We start from the raw sequence: 25,098 nt of genomic DNA, 5'->3' as shown, positions 1-25,098 counted from the left end.
AATATGTCCTGATTTTTTGATAACATACAGCCTTTTAAAGTGAGAAAGTAATGCTTATCTGTGTGAGCCTGCAGTCGGCACAATTCTAGCTGCAGGTCAGAGAACTGGTCAATGGCATTAATGATCCTCAGCTGAGCCTGTAACTTAGGATCCTGCTTCAGCGACTGTCCTTTGTGCTCATGTGTAAGTATACTGTACATCTCTAGAGCCTGCTGTGGAACAGTATTGCAGTGATTTCTGTTTGTGTGTTTATACTATCGGGGCACACTGTATGTCATGCAGTTAACAGTACCTTTACTTTAGGCTGAAGAGGGAGGATCTCAGATCATCTGACAAAGTAACTCCCATCTGCATTCAGTACACAGAGTAGGTAAGCTGCATGCAATGTACTTTCCATCACTACACACAGCACACAATACCAGCGGCAAATTTCTCATTTCAATTGTCTACAAATATTGGCATTACTAGATACTGACTCTTCTCTAAAACCTGGAATCCGTTTATACAGAATATATACAGAGAGAGAGAATAACAGGGTTTCTGTGACGTCATAAACTACGAGAGTTAGGTTGAGTCATAAAAACCCGAGATGGAATTATTTTCCTGTAACTCACTGAAGCCCATTGATTATTTTTTATAATACATGAATATTAGTATCTAATAAAAAAAAAGACAATAAACGGGTGTTAAGGTTCAAATTGCAAGTGAATTTAATGAATAATAATAACGTAAATTAAGTCAATATTAAAGAATCTGAAGCATCATTTTAGGTGAATTAAACTGAGTAGATAATGAACTGCAAAAAAATAACGCATTTTCTTTATTTGCTGTCAAGAGCCAAAGATTATAAGAGTGATTGAAAACGAGACATTTTGTGTTTGAAAGTGGTCTTGGGGGGGGGGCACAGGAGTCAAATATGGGTCAAAGGTCAAGTGTAATCTTCTAGACGAATATGCCATTTAGACGTCACTACTGTGGTATGCATTTTTCATCCGTGTGTGTGTATATATATATATATATATATATATATATATATATATATATATATATATGAATCAGTGCTTGGAAATTCTGGAAATTCTGGCCTGTGACTGGTTAAAACCTCATCATCGGAACATAAATAGATTGAACTATTGCCCTCACATCCCTACACCACAGGGCGATAGTCATGTGATTGGTTCACATCACCGTCAGTCCCGCCCCTTCACCACCCTTTCCCCTGCACTCCTTACAGCAAGAGAAAATGGCTGAAAGTGAAAGAACTGCTGAAAAGCTATTCTGCGACTTAACAGAAAATTAATTACAAAACATACTGCAAAAGATGCTTCAAACACTAAAATGGTGATTGAAACATCACTGTCGCTGTTTTCTGACTTTGTGAAATCCAAACAAATATGACGGCCAGGATCTAAACGCAGTAAGAGAGTATTGTGCAGCAGTCAGGAAGCCAGACGGAGAGCTGGATGCCAAAAAGACATTGAGATCGTTGATGCGGCATGAACTTCAAAAACAATTTCTGTTATTTATTGATTTACTTCTGCTACTTCACTTATATTTAAACAAAATATATAAAGTCATATCTACTATCCAAAAATTGTTACAAAAATTGATGCAGAAGGTGGTTTGCAGGAGCCGCTGCAGATCAATGGCGTGTTGGTGCTGCTGTTCAGTTCTGTAGACAATGGACATCAATGGCGTGTTGGTGCTGCTGTTGGGTTCTGTACAGACAACGGACTGGCTAAGGCTACTCAGCAGAACCTGGGATTAGCTCTCAGTCCAGTTTCCTGCACTACTGTTCAGCCCCAGCTGGTACTGGAAGGAGGAGGACTCTCTGGAAGAGTACGCTGGAAAGTCACTCGAACGGGGCGAGCCTGGCTTCCTGTCGTACAGAAAGGGGGTGTCTCTCTCTCTGGAGGGAGAAGCGATTCTCTGTGCAGAAGGGTTGTAAGCACTGAAGTGAGTGGCGGCTGGCTGCGAGCGCTGTCCTGCGATGGAGGCGGGGAGCCGGGGCATCATGGCTGCAGCTGTGCTGAAGTGAGCAGGGAACGGCTGATAAGAGACAGTCTCCGTGCTCTGCATGCTGTAGCTGCTGTAGGGGGAGACGGAAGCCCACATGTTGCTGTTGAGAGAGGGCGGAGGGGGGGGATCCTCCCCCTCAGAGCTGGAGTACATGCAGGCGTCCTGCGAGCCCACCGCCTCGCCGCAGTATGGAGGGATTATCATCTGCTGCTCGTAGGTGGGGGGGGAGCGGAGTTGGTGCTCTTCAGGGAGAGAGGAGGGGGCTTCTATATATGGGTGTTTGCAAGCCAGATCCAAGTGCCGGCTGTTGTCTGTAATGATAAAATAAATAAAATAAGCGCAGAAAAATATGCTTGGCTCACCCAGTACCGCCGGGCTGAATTACAATGCTAATGCAAAGACTAAATAAGACAAGCTAAAGGCAAACTCCACTAGGATTTAATCCTCATTTACTGTACTTAGGCACAGTTATCTGTTATTTGTTGTTTATTTATTTTGTTTTTATAAAAGAAAAAAAAAAAAATTGTAACTCATAAAAGGCTTTATAACACCTAAGCTAATCCTGACTAATAATAATAATGGCCATTAGATACAACAGTTCCTTTAAAGTTAAAATCCTTTTAAATGGTGGTTATTTCACAACGGTTTCTTAATTCATAATAACCTTGCCCTTACTAGGCTATGTGCATGCAAGCTAACAATAATAATAATAATGATGTAAAAAACACACGTCGATTTTCCTTAGAAAAAACTGGAAATCTTAAGCCCCTGTTATTTTGAAGTGAGCTGCTCTTTCTTTGTTTGTTCTTTGGTGACGTCTAAGCGCACGAGCTCCAGCTGCACGATCAGAAACAAGGCTGGCAACACACAGCGCTAGTGGTGGTGATAGGGGGTCGTTGAGACGCACAGCATGCCAGAACACCCTGAAACAGCACCAGCACTGAACCTGCCAGCAGTGTGCTGTGCTGGTCTCTCCATTACCTCTCCGTTTGAAGCAGTGGTAGAGCAGGCCTGAGTCCCGGGGTACAGGCAGGGAGGTGAAGGGTCGCTCCTGGGGGTCTGAAGCCCTGAACTGCATGTGGGTGCTGCTCTTGCACTGATAGTGCTGCTGCAGGGTTTGGTGAGTGCCAGACAGTGCGCCACCACCTCCCATTCTATCAGCCAGCTGGCCGTGAGCAGAAACCAGCCTCTGCCGGCCCATGCTCTTGGAGATCACAGGGTATTCCTTACTGGAAAGAAACACCATTGAAAACAACAGGTTAAGTAACCTAATAACCCTGCTTTGTTCCAAGGCTATTTGCATGCAAGCTGTTTCTGTTGCTGTAGCTGTAGCCCTCGTTTCTGCTGTGTATTGAAATGTTCCATTCTGATCCATCGGGTCTCCTGGTTCAATTTCTGTAAATCTCTTGAACAATGCCAGGAATGTCCAAGGAATTTTAATAGACTGTCATATTGTTAACTCTAGTTTATTTATTTATTTATTTTCCCCCAGATGGGTCTTATCTTTGACCAGGAGAGGAAAAAAATGTAAAGGAGCCAGACAAACCTCTGCAGACAGGAAGCTCGCAGATCGCTCTCCTCACTGCCGCGGAACCCTTTGGCGAAGGGGTTGTTCTCAATCTTCAGCTGGGTAATCTGGAACAGAGTAAAGACTGTGTGCGGTACCACTGTCCTATCGGCTTCCCAGTAGTAACAGAGACTAGTGAATTGTAATACAGCCACATCCAGTGTTACACTACGCAAAAGAAAGTTTGCTACAATCGCTTTCACTGCATGGCCTAAAATCTGGCAGCTTGATTTGTAATAGAGTTAAACATTCTGAACTGACCTAAGTGTGACAGACCATGTACAGTGTCAGCGCAATAGCACTGTTTTTGTTGGAACAGTTTTAGCCCAGCCGAGTGAATTATTATCTGTAAACTGTCAGCATATCCAAGTCACATGTCTGTGTTCCGGGCTTTTAAAGACGTGACACCAGGTTGCACCTCAGTAAGACTACGTATCTCAGCTCAGACACTTCTGTGCATGGAGCCTCGCCACATGGGCACGCCTGTGTCAGCATTATCTCGGGGCCCCGCCGTGGAAGAGATCATTGTTTACCGCCCCAGCAGCGTTGTTTCGTTATTGCACCAGAGTCCTGCCATCGTCCTTACCTTGTGATTCTGATAGGACGTTACGGAAATGAAGCTGGTTTCATGGAACACGTGAGTGCAGAACGCCGTGTTCTTGGAACCAAAGCCATTGTTCTCGTCAGCCTTCACGATGTGGAGTCTCGGCTGGTACTTGTGCATGGAATTGAGAATGATCTGGGGAGAGAGTCACGTTTAGGGCTTTATTGTAGTTTTAGCTGAACACTTTGAAATACATCCTATTTACAGTACAGTATATTTTCTAATCACTGGTCTTCCCCTCTAATTATTCCACTCCAGTCCAGACTGTACAATACAATGGAATGCAATTCAATTGAATTCAATACAATACAATACAGATTGTCTCCTATATAACGCTCTTGGTGCCAAGGCATCCGAGGAGCTTCACAATTAAAATGTTGACGTTTACTCATGAGTCTGTGGTTAGAATCTGTTCCAGCTATGAAGAAACACTCTCAAAGAGATAGTCTTCAATCTGGATACAAACGATTCAGTTGTGCTGGTTTTTCCTGCTAGCGATCTTGATATCAATTGGGATTGAATTCTACAAGTAGGGGGGGACTGACCAAACAACTGCTGGCTTTTTGGAATGGGCAGTAGAGTAGTGCTATTTTTTTTCTTTGTTTTCTGAATAATATTTTTATTGCTGATGTTCTCCAGATATCTGCGGAAGGCAGGAATGCTTGGCATTTAATGAGCTGTGCATCCCTGCCGGTCTCTCCTCTGCTGCTGTTCCTCATTAAGGTGTTTGACTTGTTGAAGGTTTTACCCTTTCCTCTTGACCCGAGGAGGGCTTTGTTTATAGACACTTTCTCAGTGTTTAGTTGTGCAGTGCTTGAGATGACCCCCGGATCTCAGTCCTGTGTTTCCTACATTTGAATGTTTAGTTTACTGCAGTTTGTGTACAAGAAGTCTAGAAAAGGAAGCCTTTGAATGTTCTCAGTGCCGCACATGATAATATTCCCAAAACTATAACTCAACAAAGATGAAGGTAAAGTCACCTTCATACATCAAAGGTATAATGTAACAATATATTGATACAGTTGTAATAAAACTACATGAGCAGCTTACAAACAAAGATGCAAAGTGAAAGAATATGACCGGGTAAAACTGGTAAAACAGAGGCATGAGGGAGCATGGATCCCAGCCACAGCCCTGTACTGCAGTGGGTTAGAGGGTCCTTACCAGTTACCCTCTCTGTGGATGGCTGCAAGCCGGCTGCCCAAACTACAGCTATTGCTGGCTCCGAATGCAATGCCCAGTTTACATGCATACAGGATCAGAAACAAGTGAGGGTTTTGAGCACATGTGTGTCGTTAAATACAACTTTCATCATGTACTTCTTATTGTCACAATTTGGAACTGGTGCTCCCAAAGAAAGCCTCCAATTCTTGCAAGCTGATGTATGCGTGCGTGTATTTATGTATTTATTTATTGATCATCCTGCCGTCCAGTTTTCGGTTCTCTCCCATCCTGTTCTGTTCCAGCAGGTTGGGTCTGTGTGGGCACAATATCCTGCTGGTATGGGCGTCAGTGTGGCTTCAGTGCCTTCCTCTGTCCTAATTGCTTCCCTTATCACTTCAGAAGCGTGAGACTAACCTTGACAGTCAGACTAGGCACTGGTCTTGGAGGCTATGAACCTAATGAGCTCTTATCTGACACAATCCAATTGGACAGGAACTCGCAGGCACCCTTTGGGCTGAGATGATGTCTGCACAGCACTCACTCAAAGCTGTTGAACCGTTTAATAGTTCAGCGAGTTCCTCAAGTGAGTTCAGTTTCGAACCTTAAAAAAAACTACTTCTTAGGTTATTATAAAAAAAATACAGACAGAGGAAAGTAATTCAGTTGTGAGTTACTTTCTTGCTCTCATTATCTGTTTTTTTTATTTTTAAATATGATTAAATTGTTCGGTTTGCACTTATAAAGAAAAAGAAGCGCTTGGCTCTGTTCAGTGACTGTCGTTGGGATTTTTAAAATATGGCTCCTTCATGCACCAAACCAACACCTTTTTACAGAGTATTTTCTGTGGATTGTGTTCTTTATCTCACTGTGTAAAACAACAGCGAGGAAATGCAGATAGATCTGCACAATGCTTATTAACTTCACTTGCCCGTTCACATATCCAGGAAGATAAATTGATAAATTGGGTGCATCGATACTGTTTGACGTTTGCTATATTTGTGTATTTATTTGCAAAAGCGTTACACGTGAGGCCTGAGCTGAACTGAGCTTACAGGATTGTATTGTGTTGCATTCAGAATGTAATTCAGTCTCTGCCAGAGGGCCCTTCACATGAGGTTACTGTTGTTGGAGATCCTGTAGTGCTTCCATGAGCTTGTTCTCAGCACTTAGTGGAGGAGCTGCGGCTCCAGCCCTGAGATCAGGAGCCAGAGGACGACTCGCGGCAGAGACTCTCTTACAGTTACATAGCTCAGGACTGACCTTTCATTTCACATTGATTGGCTGCCACACGATTCCTCTGTATTAGAGAGGACTGCAGAGATGGTGATCCTGAAAATGACTTGGCTTTCATGACAGTAACAGTGGATAATAGAGTTGTGTAACCCAGGGCCGTCGTGTCTGGTTTTTAAAATATGTTCTCCTTCAGCTGCAGTAGATTTTTTTTTTTCTCACGAAGCTAAATGATCTGCCTATTCTGCGCATTGCGCTTTTACAGTTTCTACATTTGGAGCCACACTGTAAAAGCGTCTCTGTTTGTAAAGCCTGTTGCATTGTGTGAGCTCACGTCATTTTTAAATTGAAATGTCAGTGTGAATCTGAACCGCCGGCGACTGTTTTTAAGATCATTTGCTTTTCATTAAATGCACAGGAGTGGAGCACGTGTTTGTGTAAAGAGTGTGTGGATGTGTCTGGGAATTAGCAATGCCCATCTTTTTTAAGCACAGGGACGGGAGAGTGGAGAGAGGATTTGGGGCAGGAGTTGATGGCAGCTTTGGTGTAGCATCAAGCCTTGTTGTCTGGGGGAGAGATATCCCTCCCACCGCACACCGTTGGAAACATGCACATGGGCCTGCAATGTCTGTGTTTAATCTTGCGCTATTTGAATGTGCCCCGTCCCGCACATGCACCTTTCTTCACTTACGTGGCCGAAGGGGTCGAGGTGGTTGTTGGTGAGCTTGAGTTTCTGGAAGGAGACGAGCTGACGCATCCAGTGTGCTCCCGTAGCCGGGGAGTCTGGGTGGACATACAGCCGGCCGGGCATGGCAGGCTCAGCCTTACCAGCAACCATCCTGCAGATTTAAACCAAACCAAAAGAAAACGCATGACAAGGAGGGAGGCCACAGCATGAAAGAGGTTTCGTAAAAGCATGTCATTCTTACAGCAATGTGTAGAGCCATACTTCACTGAGGTGCTGTCTCCAGTGCTGGGGGCCAATCCACCCCCCCTTTAAAGGGAGTGACACCAGGGCAGAGGTGACAAGAATAACGTGCAGAGCATACAACTAGGGGACCTCCCACTACAGCAAAGATTTCACTGTAATTTATTATGCATTTATTTTAATTAGCCATGGTTATTGAAATAGATACTTAATTGTTTGGGTGACAGCAACAAATGCATGTAACATATGTTGTCATATTTATCAGTGCTCAGTTTAATGGCTTCTGATTTTGCTAGGTGTTAGATTAGCAGCCTTGAGTCCTCCTCGTTCACACACACAAGTGTCATTTTTAAAAGTGCATCTGATCAATTTTCCATGGGGATCTTCAACTTTCCTTCAGTATTTGTTAAAGTCACACTCGCACCCGAGTGCAGGTAAGCAGATTCCTGGTGGCCCCCCAGGGCCCGGTTCCTAGAATGCACAGCTACTGATCCTTAAAGCCTGGAAAATGGGAAGTGATCACTTGCCATTTGTTATCGCAGAATTTGTACCGGTGGTCATCGGCAGGCACAATGTCAATCAGAAGAATGTACTTGGTCTTCGGGTTCATTCCCGTCACTTTGATCCTGTAACTAGGGAACATTCTCCTGCAAGACAATGTAAACCAGGCCATCAGGAGAAGACAGTAACAGGTGCAATAGATACCCATTCTGGTGCTTGAGTTACAGTGTAAATGAGAGTAATTATTCAGCATTGTATTGCAGGTCTACAATGTTATAGCACTGAATCAGATCAATAGGCTTCCAGAGATCTCTGTTCTATGACAAACTGCAGTAAGCAGCTTTCATTGAAATGTGCTGTGAGCAGAATATCTCTGTGTAGTTTTCCATGAACATGCAATGAGGTCCCAGCTAAACACAGCAATGTCCCGGGCTTTAAACAAACGTGTGAAGATCATTCATTACTACAGTGGAAAATGAAGCCCAGCAAAGACTTCTAAAATCCTTGCTGGCCTACTTTTAAAGCAAATAAAAAGCCACGCACTTTCTGTCCCGAGCTTTGTAGGCTTAAACTCTGTTAACCCAAGTGACCCGAACGAAAGCGGATTGGAAGGTGTCTTTACAGAGACTTAAGCCTGATGAAAATCACAGATAAGAAAATCTCTAATGCCTTCTACCACTGCGTTAGCGGCTCTTCAGAGTGCTATTGCCACAGGAGGTGTTTGTTTCCACACAGATGAGCCGGAGATTACATGGACCAAAGCCCTTATAACCACATTTCCTAAGTCAGACCGCCGTGGCCGCACGTTCAAAATAAGTGCCAGCTGACGAAGAATGAATGTTGATTACGGGTTCAGCGTCAATGAGGGGGGGGGGGGGGGGTTGTGTCTCAAATGGATGTCTAGGTCACACGAGTTCAAGAGAAATCCACTAGGAAGCAACGTGCTTGAATTACTAACACTTGTGAGTGTCATCGTTATTCCTTTAAGCAGTTCAAGAATATATATCGGGACGTTCAGGTCCGCAGTGCAGCAATGCTTTTAAGTGCCTGTCTAGATTAGAAGAAACATTTGTTTCCTTTAGAAGTCTGATTGAAATGAAAGTAGGTGCGCAGGTGAACAGCTTACTGTTTGAGGAGAGGAGGGGGAGCACTAAGAGCCCATTAATATGACATGGTCATGAAATACATCAAGGGCCTCTTCGTGCTCCTCCAAGATCATTCCTCTTTTCATCCCACGAACCTGCACCCTTATAAAACTTAAGTGCTTTTTAATGGCATTTAAAAGTGAGCCCTGCCATGTGGAGTTCGTATGGCAGACAACTACCCAGCCTCTCTGGTGTCTGAACCCACAGCAGCCCTGCACAGGATTCTGAGAGAGCAATGCTCTATTTATAGATGGAAGGCTGCAGCGTGGAGAGAGCACAGTGCTTGGGTATACTGCTGTCTCGGCTCTCCTCTTGGAAAGCCCTTGTGTGGTATGCTCATGTACACAAACCTTGCACATTGCAATTGGAAGTTGTTTAAATGAATGGGCGCACATTCCTCAGGATTCCAGTGCATTCACAGCTATTCCTGTGGTGTTCCATTTGAATTCATTATGAATGGAGGGACTTTTTATTTTGTTGTTATTATCTTCCGGACTAGAACAATGATTATAAAATAACATCAAAACATTTGTTATTCAGATGTTACTCCATCGATGAAACTCAGATTGAAATTCATTTGAATTTGCGGCCATTGTTTTGAAGCGTGACCGAAGTAATCAAATAATATCTGCCCATGAGGAGGAGATAGTGAGCTAATAACCAAGTACTATCATTGGAGGACAAAAAGTCCATGAAGCTTTAATTACAACTTCTGCTTCCTGTGGATTGTTAAAACTTTGTTCTGAGTGCAGTACCAATATGTTAAAAAGGGCAGTTGCCCATCATGGCAACATGCAGCAACTACGTTGTCCTCCCTGTTAAAAAAATAAAATAAAATAAAAATAATTCTGTTTATTCGATTTCTTTTTTTGTTAGCATGCCATTCATTTTAAGCTAATTTTAAGAAATGTAGACATCCACTGCACACCTTGGAAACACCAAACCCAACCTCCCCTCCACAGATCTCTGCAGGACTCCAAGCCCTCCCTCCCTCCCTCCCTCCTCCCTCTTCTGCAGACTCATTCCTTATCAACGGGCCCTACCTGAATTCTCAGCTTCATATCGGACCAGACGTTTTTAAATTAAGTAGGACTGGGTGGGGGGACAGCCTCCTTTTCTTCTTTTTTCTGACAGCACGTGTCAGCTGTTTCTTTTCGCTGCCCCACTCGTGTCAGCTCATCATGACGGATGGCGTCTTTTCTTGAAAATACTTTGAGCAGATCAAAGGGTCTCGTGGTGATGGAGTTCCCTTTTCTCTCTGTGTCAGTGGAGATCTAGAGCCTCTTACTTCTCTTCTCATCACCCACGCCAGCCTGCTCTGACTCGCTGTATACAGACACTGTACCGTTAGCTTTGAAGTGCTGGATTAGGACAGGGCCCGACCTCAGAATAACAAACAGTACAGCAGGTTCAACTGGAGTTCTTCTCAGAGCTTCATTTGTCAAGACGTTGCTATGCAGTGCGTTTACACAAGCTCGAGTGAACTCCCAGTTACATGGATACCCGAGCAGGGTGTTAGCCCTCAACAAGGAGCTTCCTTAACCTCAGCATTAGCTTTGATTTGTATTTGTTTTATTTATTTATTTGTGGTTTTCTTTTGTTAATTAATAATAATAATAATAATAATAATAATAATAATAATAATAATAATAATAATAATAATAATAATAAATGAATGCTATCGCTCTGCTTCCTCTTCTTCGGTATGAACAGGAATGTAAATGATATAAAATACAGTAGTTACCTTAGTCCATTTCTGGCCTCGCTACACCACTACAGCAGTAAAAATGTCAGCGCCCTGGATGAGAGGAAAATAATCTTCTTCCACCCGGCTTTTAAACACTCAGTGAGTTAATTAATGGATTTATTGAATACCAGCTGATAAGTACTTCTTAAAAGCAATCCCGAGCACGAGGAACGAGAAACAGCACAGCTCTACTACTGGTCTCCTGCTTCTTCAGTACGAACGGGGGTGTAAATGATATCAAATACAATAGTAACCTAATAGCGGCCACGATAATGATATTATTCTAGCTAGAGGTAAACGTTAGCGGCTGTATAAACTGCAGGAGTTTGAAGTCTTCACCAGAGGACAGCTGTACAAACCGTGGAGCAGACACACCACATCAGAGTCCAACATCACGGATAAATATTGAAAAATGGATTCAATAGAAAACCTGCTCTCGTGGTTTTACAGCGTCACCAGAAACCCTCAATAAGATCACAGCCCTGTTATGTGCAGTTAGATGTGCAGTCGAGTCAGCTCTGAACCCCGGCAGTCCGAGTGGATTTATAATCCAAACCACGCTATCGGAATGAACCGCGTGCTGTGGAATCTTTTCAAGGCGGTCACTTCAGATATGACTGTAACGAGTGACCTTCACATGTAAACTACAGTGAATGACACAAACTGAAAGGTAGTTTTCCCCATTCACCTATTCACGTGCTTTGATTTCACTTGGGTGAGTATTGAAAACACTAGACGAGGCTCATTACTTGTACTTGATCAGTACTTTAAAAAAAAAAAAAAAAAAATAGCTTCAACTTCCTAATCCTGCAAAAGGGGCATTCTCTGTAATTCATTGTGTTTTGACATTTAATTGCATAAAGGGTTATAAATGAGTTAATTTCAGGACTTCGGTCCAACTATTTTAAATAAAAGGAACACAAACAAGTCAGTAAAAAGTCCCAGTATATCTGGCACATGCTTTTATTTGAAGGGCCATGTGCAGCTGTATATTTTTTCCATTCTTAAATTGGACTTTAATTGTTATTTCATATCATGTTTTTGTTCAGATGAAAAGCACTGTTATTTAGACTTCCAATTAACAGGATTTAAGTATTCACTACTGGTTTGCAGATGCCATTGACGTACTGTTTATTAAAATGATTTTAATGGGCGTTTTGAATACGTACTGTAGTTTCTCTCTGCCCAATTTCTCTTGCCTCTGTGGCGCTTTATATCTGTTGTAATAAATATTTATTGCATTTGTATTCAGCCTTGAGATTGATTTATCAGTCTAACCCTAACCCCTTTCTATATCTAATCTAGGATGTAATACATTGTTTCAAATTTCACAGTTCTCAGTTCTAAACTATAGCATCTCCTATCTGGTGTTCTTGGACTACCATGCAGAGTTAGCATTTTTCTTTTCACAAGCGAGGGAAACTTTTGCTCAAGACCATTAAAATATATTATATTCATACAAGTTCTAACATCACTGTGGCTGTCTCCAGTACTGGCCCTGAGGAGCTATGGAAGCCACAGTGCCACATGACAGGGAACATTCTTCACGCAACAAACATATTTAATACATTTCCTGACTAGTGGCCTGGTTTTCTTTTTAAATGACGAGATCAAGGATGGGATGGCCACTGTTTTAATAATTCCAATGGAAGCAGTATTTAAATCCATCACCATTTAGATCAATTGAATATACTGCAACATTGCAGACAGGTTCAATGAATTTTAAATAGATCGGATGTATTTCTTCCACATGTGCTCCTGCATGAGCTTATACTTTGCCATTTCTATTTTAATGCTTTTGTTTTAGGGCCAATATGTCGACAAAGTAATACTTTTTTTTTTGGCAACCCCATCCTGCCACGTCCCAGCTGCCCGACCTCGTCGTTCTCACAGACTCTGCTGCTGTCTGAGTCCTCCTGAACCCCTCTGAGCTCCCGGGGATGCTGTCAGTATGGTTCTGAGAGGGGGCTCCTCAGTGTCAGTAGGATGGGTCAGTATGGTTCTGAGAGGGGGCTTCTCAGTGTCAGTAGGATGGGTCAGTATGGTTCTGAGAGGGGGCTCCTCGGTGTCAGTAGGATGGGTCAGTATGGTTCTGAGAGGGGGCTCCTCAGTGTCAGTATGGTTCTGAGAGGGGGCTCCTCAGTGTCAGTATGGTTCTGAGAGGGGGCTGAGTGTTTGAGAGGGGGCTCAGTGTTAGACAGTAGGATGGGTCAGTATGGTTCTTGGTGGCTGTGAGCTCTGCTGCATCTCAAGATGTTTCTCCACCCTCCTTCATTCACCAACCTGCCCGCCTTCGTGATGATCATTTCTGTTCCAGCCTCATGGAACTTCTTCCACAGCTCCTTCTCGTGAAGACACACCTTGATGTTCTCTATATTCTGACACATTCAACAAAAAAATACATACACAAATATTAAGAACTGTCTTCTATAATCATTTGGTAAAACGTTCACTTGAACTAAACTGAACAGTAAATTCAATAACCGAGGCAAGAGTTTCGGTGAAAAAAATTAAAACAATTGCATTATAGATTATTACATAATGTGGCCCAGTATCTGTGTTCACTGGACAGCGAGAGCCAATGGAGAGGACGGCGGTCAGAGATCAACTAAGGTCACGTGATCACCCCCCCACCCCCACCCCACCCCTCTACAAGACTACAAGACATGCAAGTCTGAATTTAAGGATTTTGATAACCAATCACATTAGCAGGGGGAGAGCTTTAGACTTTAGACAATCAACTATTGCAAATTCAGCACTGGAACATTAAAAGCTGTAGTCAGAACTTCAGAGAAGTTTAAACCAGCACTGTGTGCTGGAGGAGTTCACCTGGTCAGAGCCATTCCCCCGAGGCGCGGCGCGACCCCCTCCTGCCACGCCCAGCTGGGAGGGCTCCGCAACGAGCTCTGAGTGCCCCGTCGACTGGGCTGCTGTGAAGCCTTCCTCGGTCACAGCCGGGACCTTGTCCTGGAGCATCTCCTGCGGGAACAGCCAAAGTGGAAGCCCTTGTACAAGTTTACCATGGTACATGTGCACGGCGCGTTATCACACTGTGCTATGCTTTTACTGCGGGAGACTTTTATAAGGGAGAACACTACACTTTAACATCAAACCCATCGAATGACATTATTGCCCACTGGCTTGTATAAAGGGAAGCGTCGCACTGGACTGCATCCATCTGTACACCACCTTGCCAAGATGGGCACCACACCATCTCCAGGGAATGTAGAATTGCTGTCCTGACCAGTGCTTTACAGTATCTATGGTTATTATGTACCAGATTGGTCTGAATTGAGCCTATATCAGAAAACCAGAATCTATGTATTAATTGATCTATATTAAAAAATGACCCAGCTTTCTTTCATTCATTAGATTAAATATTGGTGCTGCTGAAGTTCTGGAACCCTTGTTTTATGTAAACTGGCACAACAATCCAGTTTGCTGTCAGAAAGGTCATTGTCTGGAGGAGAATTCGCACAGTTCTGCATTGGGTTGGAAACAAACATTGGTTATTTTTAACCAGCAAGATATCGGTCACTGAGATTATTAAGTCTATATTTAAGCCAGGTTGTGGAAATGTTATGCTTGTAAAGAACTAATTTAAGGCGTTTTGTTGATAAGAAGAACTCCTCCATGTAAACAATGTGAGTGCAAAGCTCTTGAGATTAAAGGGGAGCAAGCAGACCCTTTTAAACTCATGCAGACACTGGGAAAAACCAATAAAGATAAGAGCTGACAACAGCACTAAGACTAAGAAAGCAGCACATCAAGAGCGGAGCTTCACCGTGAAAGTGTACCTTCCTCTGCCGTGTTTAACTAAGCACAGTGCTTGCATCTTCCTCTGTACCTTCCTAAGCACAGTGCTTGCATCTTCCTCTGTACCTTCCTAAGCACAGTGCTTGCATCTTCCTCTGTACCTTCCCAAGCACAGTGCTTGCATCTTCCTCTGTACCTTCCTAAGCACAGTGCTTGCATCTTCCTCTGTACCTTCCCAAGCACAGTGCTTGCATCTTCCTCTGTACCTTCCTAAGCACAGTGCTTGCATCTTCCTCTGTACCTTCCCAAGCACAGTGCTTGCATCTTCCTCTGTACCTTCCTAAGCACAGTGCTTGCATCTTCCTCTGTACCTTCCTAAGCACAGTGCTTGCATCTTCCTCTGTACCTTCCTAAGCACAGTGCTTGCATCTTCCTCTGTACCTTCCTAAGCACAGTGCTTATATCTTCCTCTGTACCTTCCTAAGCACAGTGCTTGCATCTTCCTCTGTACCTTCCTAAGCACAGTGCTTGCATCTTCCTCTGTACCTTCCTAAGCACAGTGCTTGCATCTTCCTCTGTACCTTCCTAAGCACAGTGCTTGCATCTTCCTCTGTACCTTCCTAAGCACAGTGCTTATATCTTCCTCTGTACCTTCCTAAGCACAGTGCTTGCATCTTCCTCTGTACCTTCCTAAGCACTACATCACTCGGACACACAGGGGCACATTCATCAAGGTCCAGGTATAGGTGACACGTGTTACCAGAAGAATATGGGCTCAAGCAATGTGCAGGCTCTGCTAAGATTCATTCATTTTACAAAATATGGAGCTCATTGAAACACAGTGAAGACCTCCTTGAATCAGGAATTCATTAACCACTTGGAAGATACAGCTTGTAGCTTTTAATTGAGTTTTTCTTGTTCCTTTAACTCAGGGGACGGCATCGTTGCCTCTTCCAGTTCAGGTAATTTCACTGCAGGTCTTCGTTCCAACCAGTTCCTTAATAGGAACCGGCAGGAGATCAATAGAATGAAGGACCTGGTCTGAACGAAGTCCTGCAATGGAATCCACTGAAAGAGGCACGGTTGCCTTCACCTTTTCAATCCAATCCATTTTAAATGGCCCTACCTTTTTTCTGTTTACTGTTAATAACATAGTTTCAGTTATTCTAATGTAATGAACTAACGCATGACTTCAGCACATTGCTTCCACAATGACCACTCTTTTCCATTGCTGAGCATACCGGCAGTGTAACTTTACACTTCTATATCAGAAGGACTGACACATATTTTAAAGGCCTGCTGTACATGCAACCTGCCTGCCACTGCGTCACTCTTTGAGCCAAACCTGCTGTTACCTGCAGCAGTAGGTGGTTATACAGCTTCTCGTACTTTTATATCTCAGGAACCAAAGCAGAATATGTAAAAGCTGGGATTACTTTTCTCTTCACACGTGTTATTTTTGTAATAATATTGCATGTATTTTTATTTGCACTTTTGAATCTAAAAGTATGAAAAAAATAACAATGTAAAAACTTTTAAAAATATTATTATGAGGCACTGCACCTTTTTATGATTGTGTTTCGCTCTGCGATGCATTAGCACGCCCTCTGCGATATGTGAAGCTTGTATAATATATACAATTATACTAATATAATAACATTATTCCTATTTATATTGCGGGATGCTGATGTCACCGTGTGGTCAGCAGATGCTTTTTGCATATCAATCAAAAACTTTAAATTAACTAATTAATAAATAATTAATGTCCAAACAGTGTTCTAGTATTATGGACATATTTTGGGTTCTGAATTGTAATTGTCCAGCCTATTATATTAAGGCTCCTTAACGGATACAGCGCTCTGTAATTATAATTATTAGAAATGCATGTAAATTAAGTAAATGCTCATGTAAGTAGCCCACGCTATTAGTGTAAAATATAGGAGCGTGTATTAAGCATTGTGAGCCTGTCCGTTTGTGTTCATATAAAGGCTGAACATGCGTAAATAAGCCTATGTATATTTCATATATAGGCTTACTGTTTTCTTAAGATGTAAACAATACTACAATTGTTTAAATAATAAAATAGTAATGGTTAAAAAATGGGAACATTAAAAACACGCCCTTTTAAATTGGTAAAAAAAAAAAATTATTGTGACAAATAATATGAACTTTTTGTATTATTTTTTAAATTAAATATTTACAGGTCAAAAAAAAAAAAGGAATAAAACTGACGGTAAATGAAATAAGTGTTATAATAATCACAAGACAGCGAGAATAAACCAATTCCAATTCCGAGTCAGTATCGCATTTAATGAAACGAAAATCGTCTGTTGCTGTTAATTGTAATTGGGAAAAGGCAACATGTTGTCTGATGCGCACAACTTCTTAGTGATTGAGACCTGGGTTAATAAAATATAATAACACAAAGACGAGAGAAAATCTAACACGAGAAGCGTCTGGAAAAATAAATCATATATATATATATATATATATATATATATATATATATATATATATATATATATATATATATAATAAAACGGAAAACAAAATAGCATCTTAAAATATATTTAGATGTGTTATATTTAGAAAGAAATCGACATTGCATTTGCAAATCCGCACATCGTAAAGGCTTCAAATATTGGCACAACAAAATGGACCCACAGTTGCTAAAATATATATTTCCTGCTGTCTCCAAGTGTATTTTTTTCGTGTCGCTGTTTGTAATGTATATTCGGGTTATTATTGTTTTACAGCATATCTTTATACACACATACATCGGGCTTGCACAATTACACATACAGTATTTTAATAGCAGCGGTACAGGCCTGCATTGAGGCGTTTGCTATTTTGTGAGAATGGATGTTTTGTGTTCAAAAATATAATAATTTATATAATATCCATATGCTTATGTAATGGGGCAGCCTTGTAAATCACAGTTTGGTTGTGTCCCTCTAAATGGACTCAAAATCAAGTAATTATTTAATTTCAAAAACTGAAAATAATAACGCGCTCCCTTGCTGTGTAGCTCCTGAAGCACAGGCCCGTTCAGTACGGCATATGAACAACAGCAATACAACCGATAGATAGATCGACATCTCCATTGGAAACCTAGATGAAATAACACACTGCGTTAGAAACAAGGTGATGTGCATGCAACTTTCTGTTATTCACAAGCAGGAAAACAGCCACGTCTTGCCGCGTCAAAAAGAATAATACAATAATAAAGCATATCAAGATAGGCTTTACTGTAAAGTGGCCAAAGATAAAGTAATAATTAAATCTCGTTAAAACGCACAGGTCTCACTATGCGTTACGAAGTTTTAATCTCTCCAGGACTATATGACACTTTGAAAACAAAAGCAAATTCTAAGACAGCAAAACACCAGCGCGTTTATTTAATCGTATTATTACCTCATGGATTCTAAAGGCAGGGTTCCAGCATTCCAGTCAAAATCCGCAGCTTTTACGAATGAATATAGAGTTGAACAAAATCCCACCAGTAATGCACTGTTTTTTGGTGTTTCCTTTCTGTTCTTTTACAGAAATAACGGTTATTCGAGAATCCTCAGTATATAATAAAGGTATAATCTGATATAAGTGTTAAACGAAGGCTGTTGGTCTGGAGTGCATAGTGTCAGCGCTGAATGTTGGGAGTACGGTTTTCTGTGAAACAGAAAAAAAAAAAGTTTTGCTCGTGCCTTTTGATTTCTTAAAAAAAAAAAACCACAGTGAATTATTTGGCCCTTTCTCTGACTCTCCCTCCTGCTCACTGCTCGCTGCTCGCCTGTGCTGACGTTGCTCCTGTCAATCATAGATACGCTGCACTGGTAGAACGAAACACATACAATTATATAACATCATATTTTATATTAGAATATTTATAATAATAAAAACCGACCTCGTATAATCTACCCTTTCTGTTAAAAACTTAAAAAAAAAAAACTATCAGATTGATCTGCTAATGATGTAAAGACTAATTCAAAGATAATATAGACAACATGTCTAGACTTCATATTGTTACATTTATAAAAAAAACACATTCTAATCTATGTTAAGATACTGTACAGTATATTGCAATATTAAATACCACAGATCTACCAAAGTTCCACAAGATGAGACATCTCACACAGTACCGAAGATCATGTTTAAAATGTGTATTTATTGAGATTTATTTGTATGTTTTTAATCGGTATTGGTATAGGACAGCATTCACGGCTTTCCAAGCAATGTGTTTATTTTTTAACACTTTCTGAAACACCTTTCGAGTGCTGGGTGTCACTGGTGTGATCTAAACCTATGCAGTAGACCATCGCCGCACTGTATTTGAGGGGGTTCCAGTAATGGACTGACCCACTTTATCCCTGCAGAAAAGGCATCAGTTTGGGTCATTTGGATTTTTTCATTTCAGTGGACCCCCCTCGTTTTAAACTTGCTGAACATTCCACGAAAACCCCTGAAGATGCGTTAAACAGGTCTCAATGATTTGGATGCGGCTAATAAGAAAGTGCAGAGGTATACAAGATGGATGGGTAGGAAAGACCGAAACACACTGAACAGACCACTTATGAATAGCATTACAACAATACAGATTACATTGAGCATAAGGAACCTAACTTTAAGATTTAAAACTATACCATATGACCGAGTAAAATAGAAATATATGGACTGTTTGGCAAACGTATTATTATTATTATTATTATTATTATTATTATTATTATTATTATTATTATTATTATTATTGTTGTTGTTGTTGTTGTTATTTGCAAGCTTGTTATTTTTTTAATAATTACTCTTTACAGTTTAACATTGCAAGGTTTGTGATGAGTATTTTCTATAGCAGTGTGCAAATGTATTAGGACACCCCATTGCTTCTGTACCAACTGTACAAAAGAAAGTCTGTTGATACAACTTCGAGAACAATGGAATCAGATGACATCAGAGATGTTGAGAAAGCGCACAGGCAGAGTGCCAATAAAAATGCAAAATGCCAAGCTGTTATTAATTCCAATGGATGGCCATGCTAAATATTAGCATTAAAGACACTCTGCCAATAATATGAATTAGAATTTGAATTAGTTTCATGTACGACGAGTCTGCAAAAATGTATAACTAATTTCTGTAGTAAATTAATATTTTTTTGTGAGTGTGCAACGCTCAATAAATGCCCAATCTCGAGGTGTTCTGACACATTTGCACACTACTGTAGTCTGATAATCCTGTGTGTATGGATTCCGAAACTGTTCTATTCACTTTAATGATATTCCTGTGGAATTCTATAATCAAAGCATGATAGCGCTGATAACGAAGCAGATCCGCTATCGCCAGTGGCGTGGTGTAATCCGCCTCTAGGATATGCCTTGTATAAGCAGAAATAAAAACCCGTGAGAAAAGAGAGGGCCATGCAGTGCTTACAATATGAAATATAAAATATGGCTGTTTTTTTTAAAGTAAATAGGTCGAGGCACTGAGTTGAAAGACTAATAAATTACAAGTAAAAGTATGGGGTGAAGTGAGATTGTGATTTATGCGCACTGGGAACTCACAGATGAATGGGAGCTAACATGTCTAACTCCTTCCCATTCTTCATTTCTACAAAAACGTGTTTTTCGAGCCATTAATAAGATAAAAGCTCTCGGGTTGTTCTTGAGGTCCAGTGGACTTACTTAAACATCTCTAAAATAATACTAGAAATAAGCACACGTTGTGTTTTTGGTTGTGATCTTTCAGTGCACAGCAACACGATTAAGTTTCTTTCAACTTTCTACTCCGCGATTTTACATCACCGTAGCCTAAAGTGTAAGTATTATTGAACAATCATAACACGTGTGTACTATTGCATTTACAAGCTACTAATAAGCGAGATGTAAGCACTATTGCTAACGCACTGCAACAGCTGTAAGATACACATTCTGCACGTTATTATTATTATTATTATTTATTATTATTTATTTCTTAGCAGACGCCCTTATCCAGGGCGACTTACAATCGCAAGCAAATACAAATACATTCAAGTGTTACAATATAAGTCATACAATAAGAACAAGAAATACAATAATTCTCAAGTGTGACAAACCACAATTCAATAATACAGCAGATAATAGTGAAAGTTACATCAGGATATGATTAAGTAGTGATAGTTACATCAGGATATGATTAAGTACAAAATACTACAGATTAAACACTTGGCAGATTACAATATTCTGAGGTACAGGATTAAATGCAGTAAAATAGGGGGCAGATAAGAGCAAAATAAAGCATATTTAAATGAAGGGTGATAGTGTCCCAGGATACAACAGAGGAGTTCTACAGGTGCTGTTTGAAGAGGTGAGTCTTAAGGAGGCGCCGGAATGTGGTCAGGGACTGGGCAGTCCTGACATCTGTAGGAAGGTCATTCCACCACTGCGGAGCAAGGGTGGAGAAGGAGCGGGCTCGGGAGGCAGGGGAGCGTAGCGGAGGTAGAGCCAGTCTTCTAGTGCAGGCGGAGCGGAGAGGTCGAGTGGGGGTGTAGGGAGAGATGAGGGTCTGGAGGTAGCTGGGTGCAGTCTGATCAAGGCATCTGTAGGCTAGTACACGTTGAAGCCGCGACGGTATATGCAGCTATATATTTTATTTATGTTACATTTATCACACACAGGAGATCCCGTGATGTGATCTTCAAACAAGATCACTAGTCTGTGTAAGTCTGCTAAATAAACTAATAATAATAATAATAATAATAATAATAATAATAATAATAATAATAATAGATGCAGCTGTTCTGTTGGGCTTCCTTGCTGTTTTCAGTATAGGTCCTATTACCTTTTGAGGAGATCCCAATTCATTTTCTAAACTAAAACGGTTTGTGTTTGGAGCACATCGCTCAACTCTAATCATCCGGCAGGCTTCTTGTTGCAGTGTATGAAAACAATACGCTTTTTTTGATGTCTCCATTTTTAGGTGATTTGTGTTGTCGCATCTGACATGTTTGCAATGGTTGCTTCGTTTTATATAAGTTTCTAATATAATATCAAATGTTTTGACTTTTCATTGAAACATGCCTAACCGTTTTGAATATATATATATATATATATATATATATTAGCTCAAAGAGCCAGCTGCTCTTTATATTTTATATTTATATATATATAAATTTATTTCTTAGCAGACGCCGTTATCCAGGGCGACTTACAATATAATTACAATGTAATGGTTACAATACATCGTCCCAATGGTTTGGGGGTTGAGGCCGGTTTTTCTTTATTACAACCGCAATGGTTTAGATTTTTTTTTTAAAAGTAAAACTATTGAAATGATTCACAAACACATGGGTATACTGTGTTTGTATTGTGTACATGTTTTGTATCCCCCCAATAAATAATATTCAAATTCACTATATTAACAATAACAATATGATAATCGTATAAAAAGAATGACAATAATTGAAATTATTTCCATTTATTCCAATTTCAAAGTGAGCCATGCCCTGGTGTTTTTAACACGGAGATTCCGATTCTGCAATACCATTCCATATCCTACTCTTATAAAGAAATGAATAAAGACATATATACATACATAGCCGTCACCAGCAACCTTATCAAAACCGCGTAACAGGTAGTGCTCTGCCTGTTGTTTTGAGAACCACAGCAATGTGCTTGTGTCCCTTTAATCCAAAATGAGAAATCTCCAAATAGAAACTTTCTTAAGTAGAAAAACGGATAATAAGTCCATATAAAAAACATTTCAAATGAACGTTAGTTGTCTATGCACATCAACTTGGGGGGGAATGATCACATACGACAAGCATAAAAAAACGAATGTGTTGTTTGTTTGGTTTTTTTTTTGTTTGTCTTTTATGGAGGCGGGACAATACATAATTACTGGCACAAGAACATTGCGTTATTGTAAAAAGTCTACCATTCCACTCCAGCTGTGAGTTAAGTGCTGGTTTGGTGATGCTGTGCAGTATGGCACCATTCATTTAATAGCTATCCCGATTGCTGGAAAACATTTGCATGTAAAGCATAGAAACTTCCATTTGCTATAATACAGCACATGTTTAGCGAGTGATGCTTCACACTTCACATGTGGAAGGTTTTTTCAATAGGTTTATGTACAGTTATTTAAAGTCAGACCCCTCCCCCTCACATCACACATGCCTCGAGAGCACAGCATATACATGGAATACTTGTACACTGTAAACTTCAAATATATTGATTTATACGAATAAACTCGAGTCCTAAAACAAATATTCCGCATGATTGCAAATGCCAGATCGTACCTCATATGATGTAGCCGGTGCGCTCAGCTCTCCTCAGGCCCTCGTCTCTTTATAAGAAACGCGATTTGTTCATTTGTTCAATTGGAGAGGCTCTTACCTTTTGGAGGGATATGAAAGAGGGTGCAATAAAATGGCCGAATCTTTATAGGGGCTGATTTTAACAGGATTTCTGAAAGTGAATTTAAACTTTACTCACTCCCACAGTCACGTGGTGTGTGCAGAATCTAAACTAAGACTGGCTTCGTTCTGATAAGAAGGCTTTTATTTTCTTAAAATGATGTCACACTTGAAGAATACTCCTTATATTTAAAAAAAGGACAAACACTTGAAATCAATGAAAATGTTACAATTCGTGTTGTTTAAGCCAAAGGTGATGGCAGTGCTGTACCCATTTTTAAAAAGGCTGTTTTAAAACTTTAAAAGGGGCTTTTTATGTCAGTCAAATAAAACAACAACATGATACTGAACATATAGAAGCCTGCATACAGCACAGTTAACGGGGCTCATGCATTTACCTTGGCAGTATTGCATCCTAGCTGAACGATACTCTGTGTTCAAAGACACGATTTCTTCCACCAGTAATAGCAGCAAACAAACGCTATTTTCAAAGCCGCTTGTTTTAATGTGCAGTTTGTTTATAAGATTAGGGTTAAGAATTATTATTCCAGTCTTAATTTCCGTTCACTCTGAATACATACGCAGCAGAAAATATCATGTAAATGCGCACAGCGATCTGTAAGGAAAGCTTCATGTGAACAACAAGTTATCCCTAAGAAGCCGATTAACACAAGACTGCTGCTCATCAAACACTTTCGTGTTCATTAAAAAAAAAAATAATAATAATTAAAAAAATAACAAAAAAAAAATAATTTGAATCATTTCTTTTCAATAACCTAAAATTAAAAAAGAAATTGAAATAAAAAAAAAACCACAATGGCAGCCACAAAGACGCAAATCAAAACGTTGTTCTGCATTTGTTTTCCCAGGACGAGGTCGGGTGATTTATTAAGAGCGACGACCTTTTGTATCTAATGAATTAGCACAGGCGGGCTAATGATCGAAACCTCTTCAATTACGCGCGACCAAACTCTCGCTGTTTAGCTTCTATTACATTAAAGAGAACTTCAATGACGTATACATCTTAAAAGAATCAACTAGACCAACTTTAAAGTTCTAAACAAACTTGTTTTGTTTGTAAATTGTATTTGCTATTAAATGTATTTATCGTATCGGCCTTTATTAAAGTAGTGATAATAATAATTCTGTTATTGTTGTTATTTTAAAAAGATGGTTGCATGTAACCATTTTTAAAGTTTGTTTTTTTAAAGTGTAGCCTATATTTAATTGAAACGCACAGAAAGTAAGAGTGAAGTTTTATCAGCCTCTTTCATTAACATGTATGTCTATGAAAAGCATAGTCTGGTATAGCGTATCTTTTTAAAAGGGCAAAGGTGCGAGCCGAAATAGCGATGTGGATTTTAGGCAGAAACGTGTTGGATAAAGAAGCATAGAGACTTTTCAGAAGAACTCCAGTGGCTCTTGAACGACTGGTCTGAGGTGATCGTGAAATGTTCGTGGAGGTATTTACGCTTTGAAAATATAATATTATATGACTATATATATATATATATATATATATATATATATATATATATATATATATATATATATTGCACAGTACATTGAAGTGCATAGCATACTGCTTTAATTATTATGCAATCGATGCAATCGCATTTAAATGGAATGAATGAAAAAATAATTGATTAGTATTGCAAGTATAACTAGTGCAGTTTGATTTACTGTTTACTGTGGGTGTGTAAATACAATGACGTTTTGTAGACTGCACGTGTATGCTTTATTAACTAACAGTAACGCGGAGTCCTGGGGCTGCTTCACTGGTTCTAGCGCCACTGGGGTTTGACTGGAGCTCTGAAGTTACGTTCAGGTTTTATCACACACACACACACACACACACACACACACACACTCACACATACACTACACGCACGCTGGAGAAATTCAGCCATTTTTTGTGTTTGTCTTTTCCTTGGAGGGCCAGCATTTGAGGCGTTCATTTGCTGAGCAATATCTGCCCACTTGTTGATTTGTGTTTGATTTATAACATTGTTTTTCAGTCTGCCAAATTAAATCGCCTTATTTGTTTGTATTTATATTTC

General features: G+C 40.3%; 1 protein-coding gene across 1 annotated transcript; it reads right to left on the bottom strand.

Annotated features, from left to right (window-relative positions):
- Positions 1–1,007: 1,007 nt before the first annotated feature.
- Positions 1,008–18,352, bottom strand: LOC117963368 (T-box transcription factor TBX4-like). The gene is made up of 9 exons (XM_034903278.2): positions 18,076–18,352; positions 13,735–13,884; positions 13,189–13,283; positions 8,040–8,159; positions 7,276–7,423; positions 4,173–4,325; positions 3,566–3,654; positions 3,001–3,248; positions 1,008–2,330 (listed from the first exon to the last, which is right to left on the bottom strand). Exons 2-9 carry the CDS (start codon positions 13,879–13,881, stop codon positions 1,765–1,767), a joined length of 1,566 nt encoding a protein of 521 aa, XP_034759169.2. The 5' UTR covers positions 13,882–13,884; positions 18,076–18,352; the 3' UTR covers positions 1,008–1,764.
- Between the last annotated feature and the right edge of the window lie 6,746 nt (positions 18,353–25,098).

The sequence above is a fragment of the Acipenser ruthenus genome, chromosome 26, assembly GCF_902713425.1.
Source record: "Acipenser ruthenus chromosome 26, fAciRut3.2 maternal haplotype, whole genome shotgun sequence".
NCBI classification, from domain to species: Eukaryota; Metazoa; Chordata; class Actinopteri; order Acipenseriformes; family Acipenseridae; genus Acipenser; species Acipenser ruthenus.
The sequence above is the reverse complement of the archived record's forward strand: the minus strand, read 5'-3'. Positions and strand labels throughout refer to the sequence as shown.

Excerpts from the sequence above, each read along its gene's own strand:
- LOC117963368 (XM_034903278.2), bottom strand. The coding sequence starts at position 13,881 with ATGCTCCAGGACAAGGTCCCGGCTGTGACCGAGGAAGGCTTCACAGCA. Across the intron at positions 3,249-3,565 it reads CGAGCTTCCTGTCTGCAGAG|TAAGGAATACCCTGTGATCT; the intron begins GTTTGTCTGGCT and ends GTTTCTTTCCAG. Across the intron at positions 2,331-3,000 it reads CCACTGCTTCAAACGGAGAG|ACAACAGCCGGCACTTGGAT; the intron begins GTAATGGAGAGA and ends TTATCATTACAG.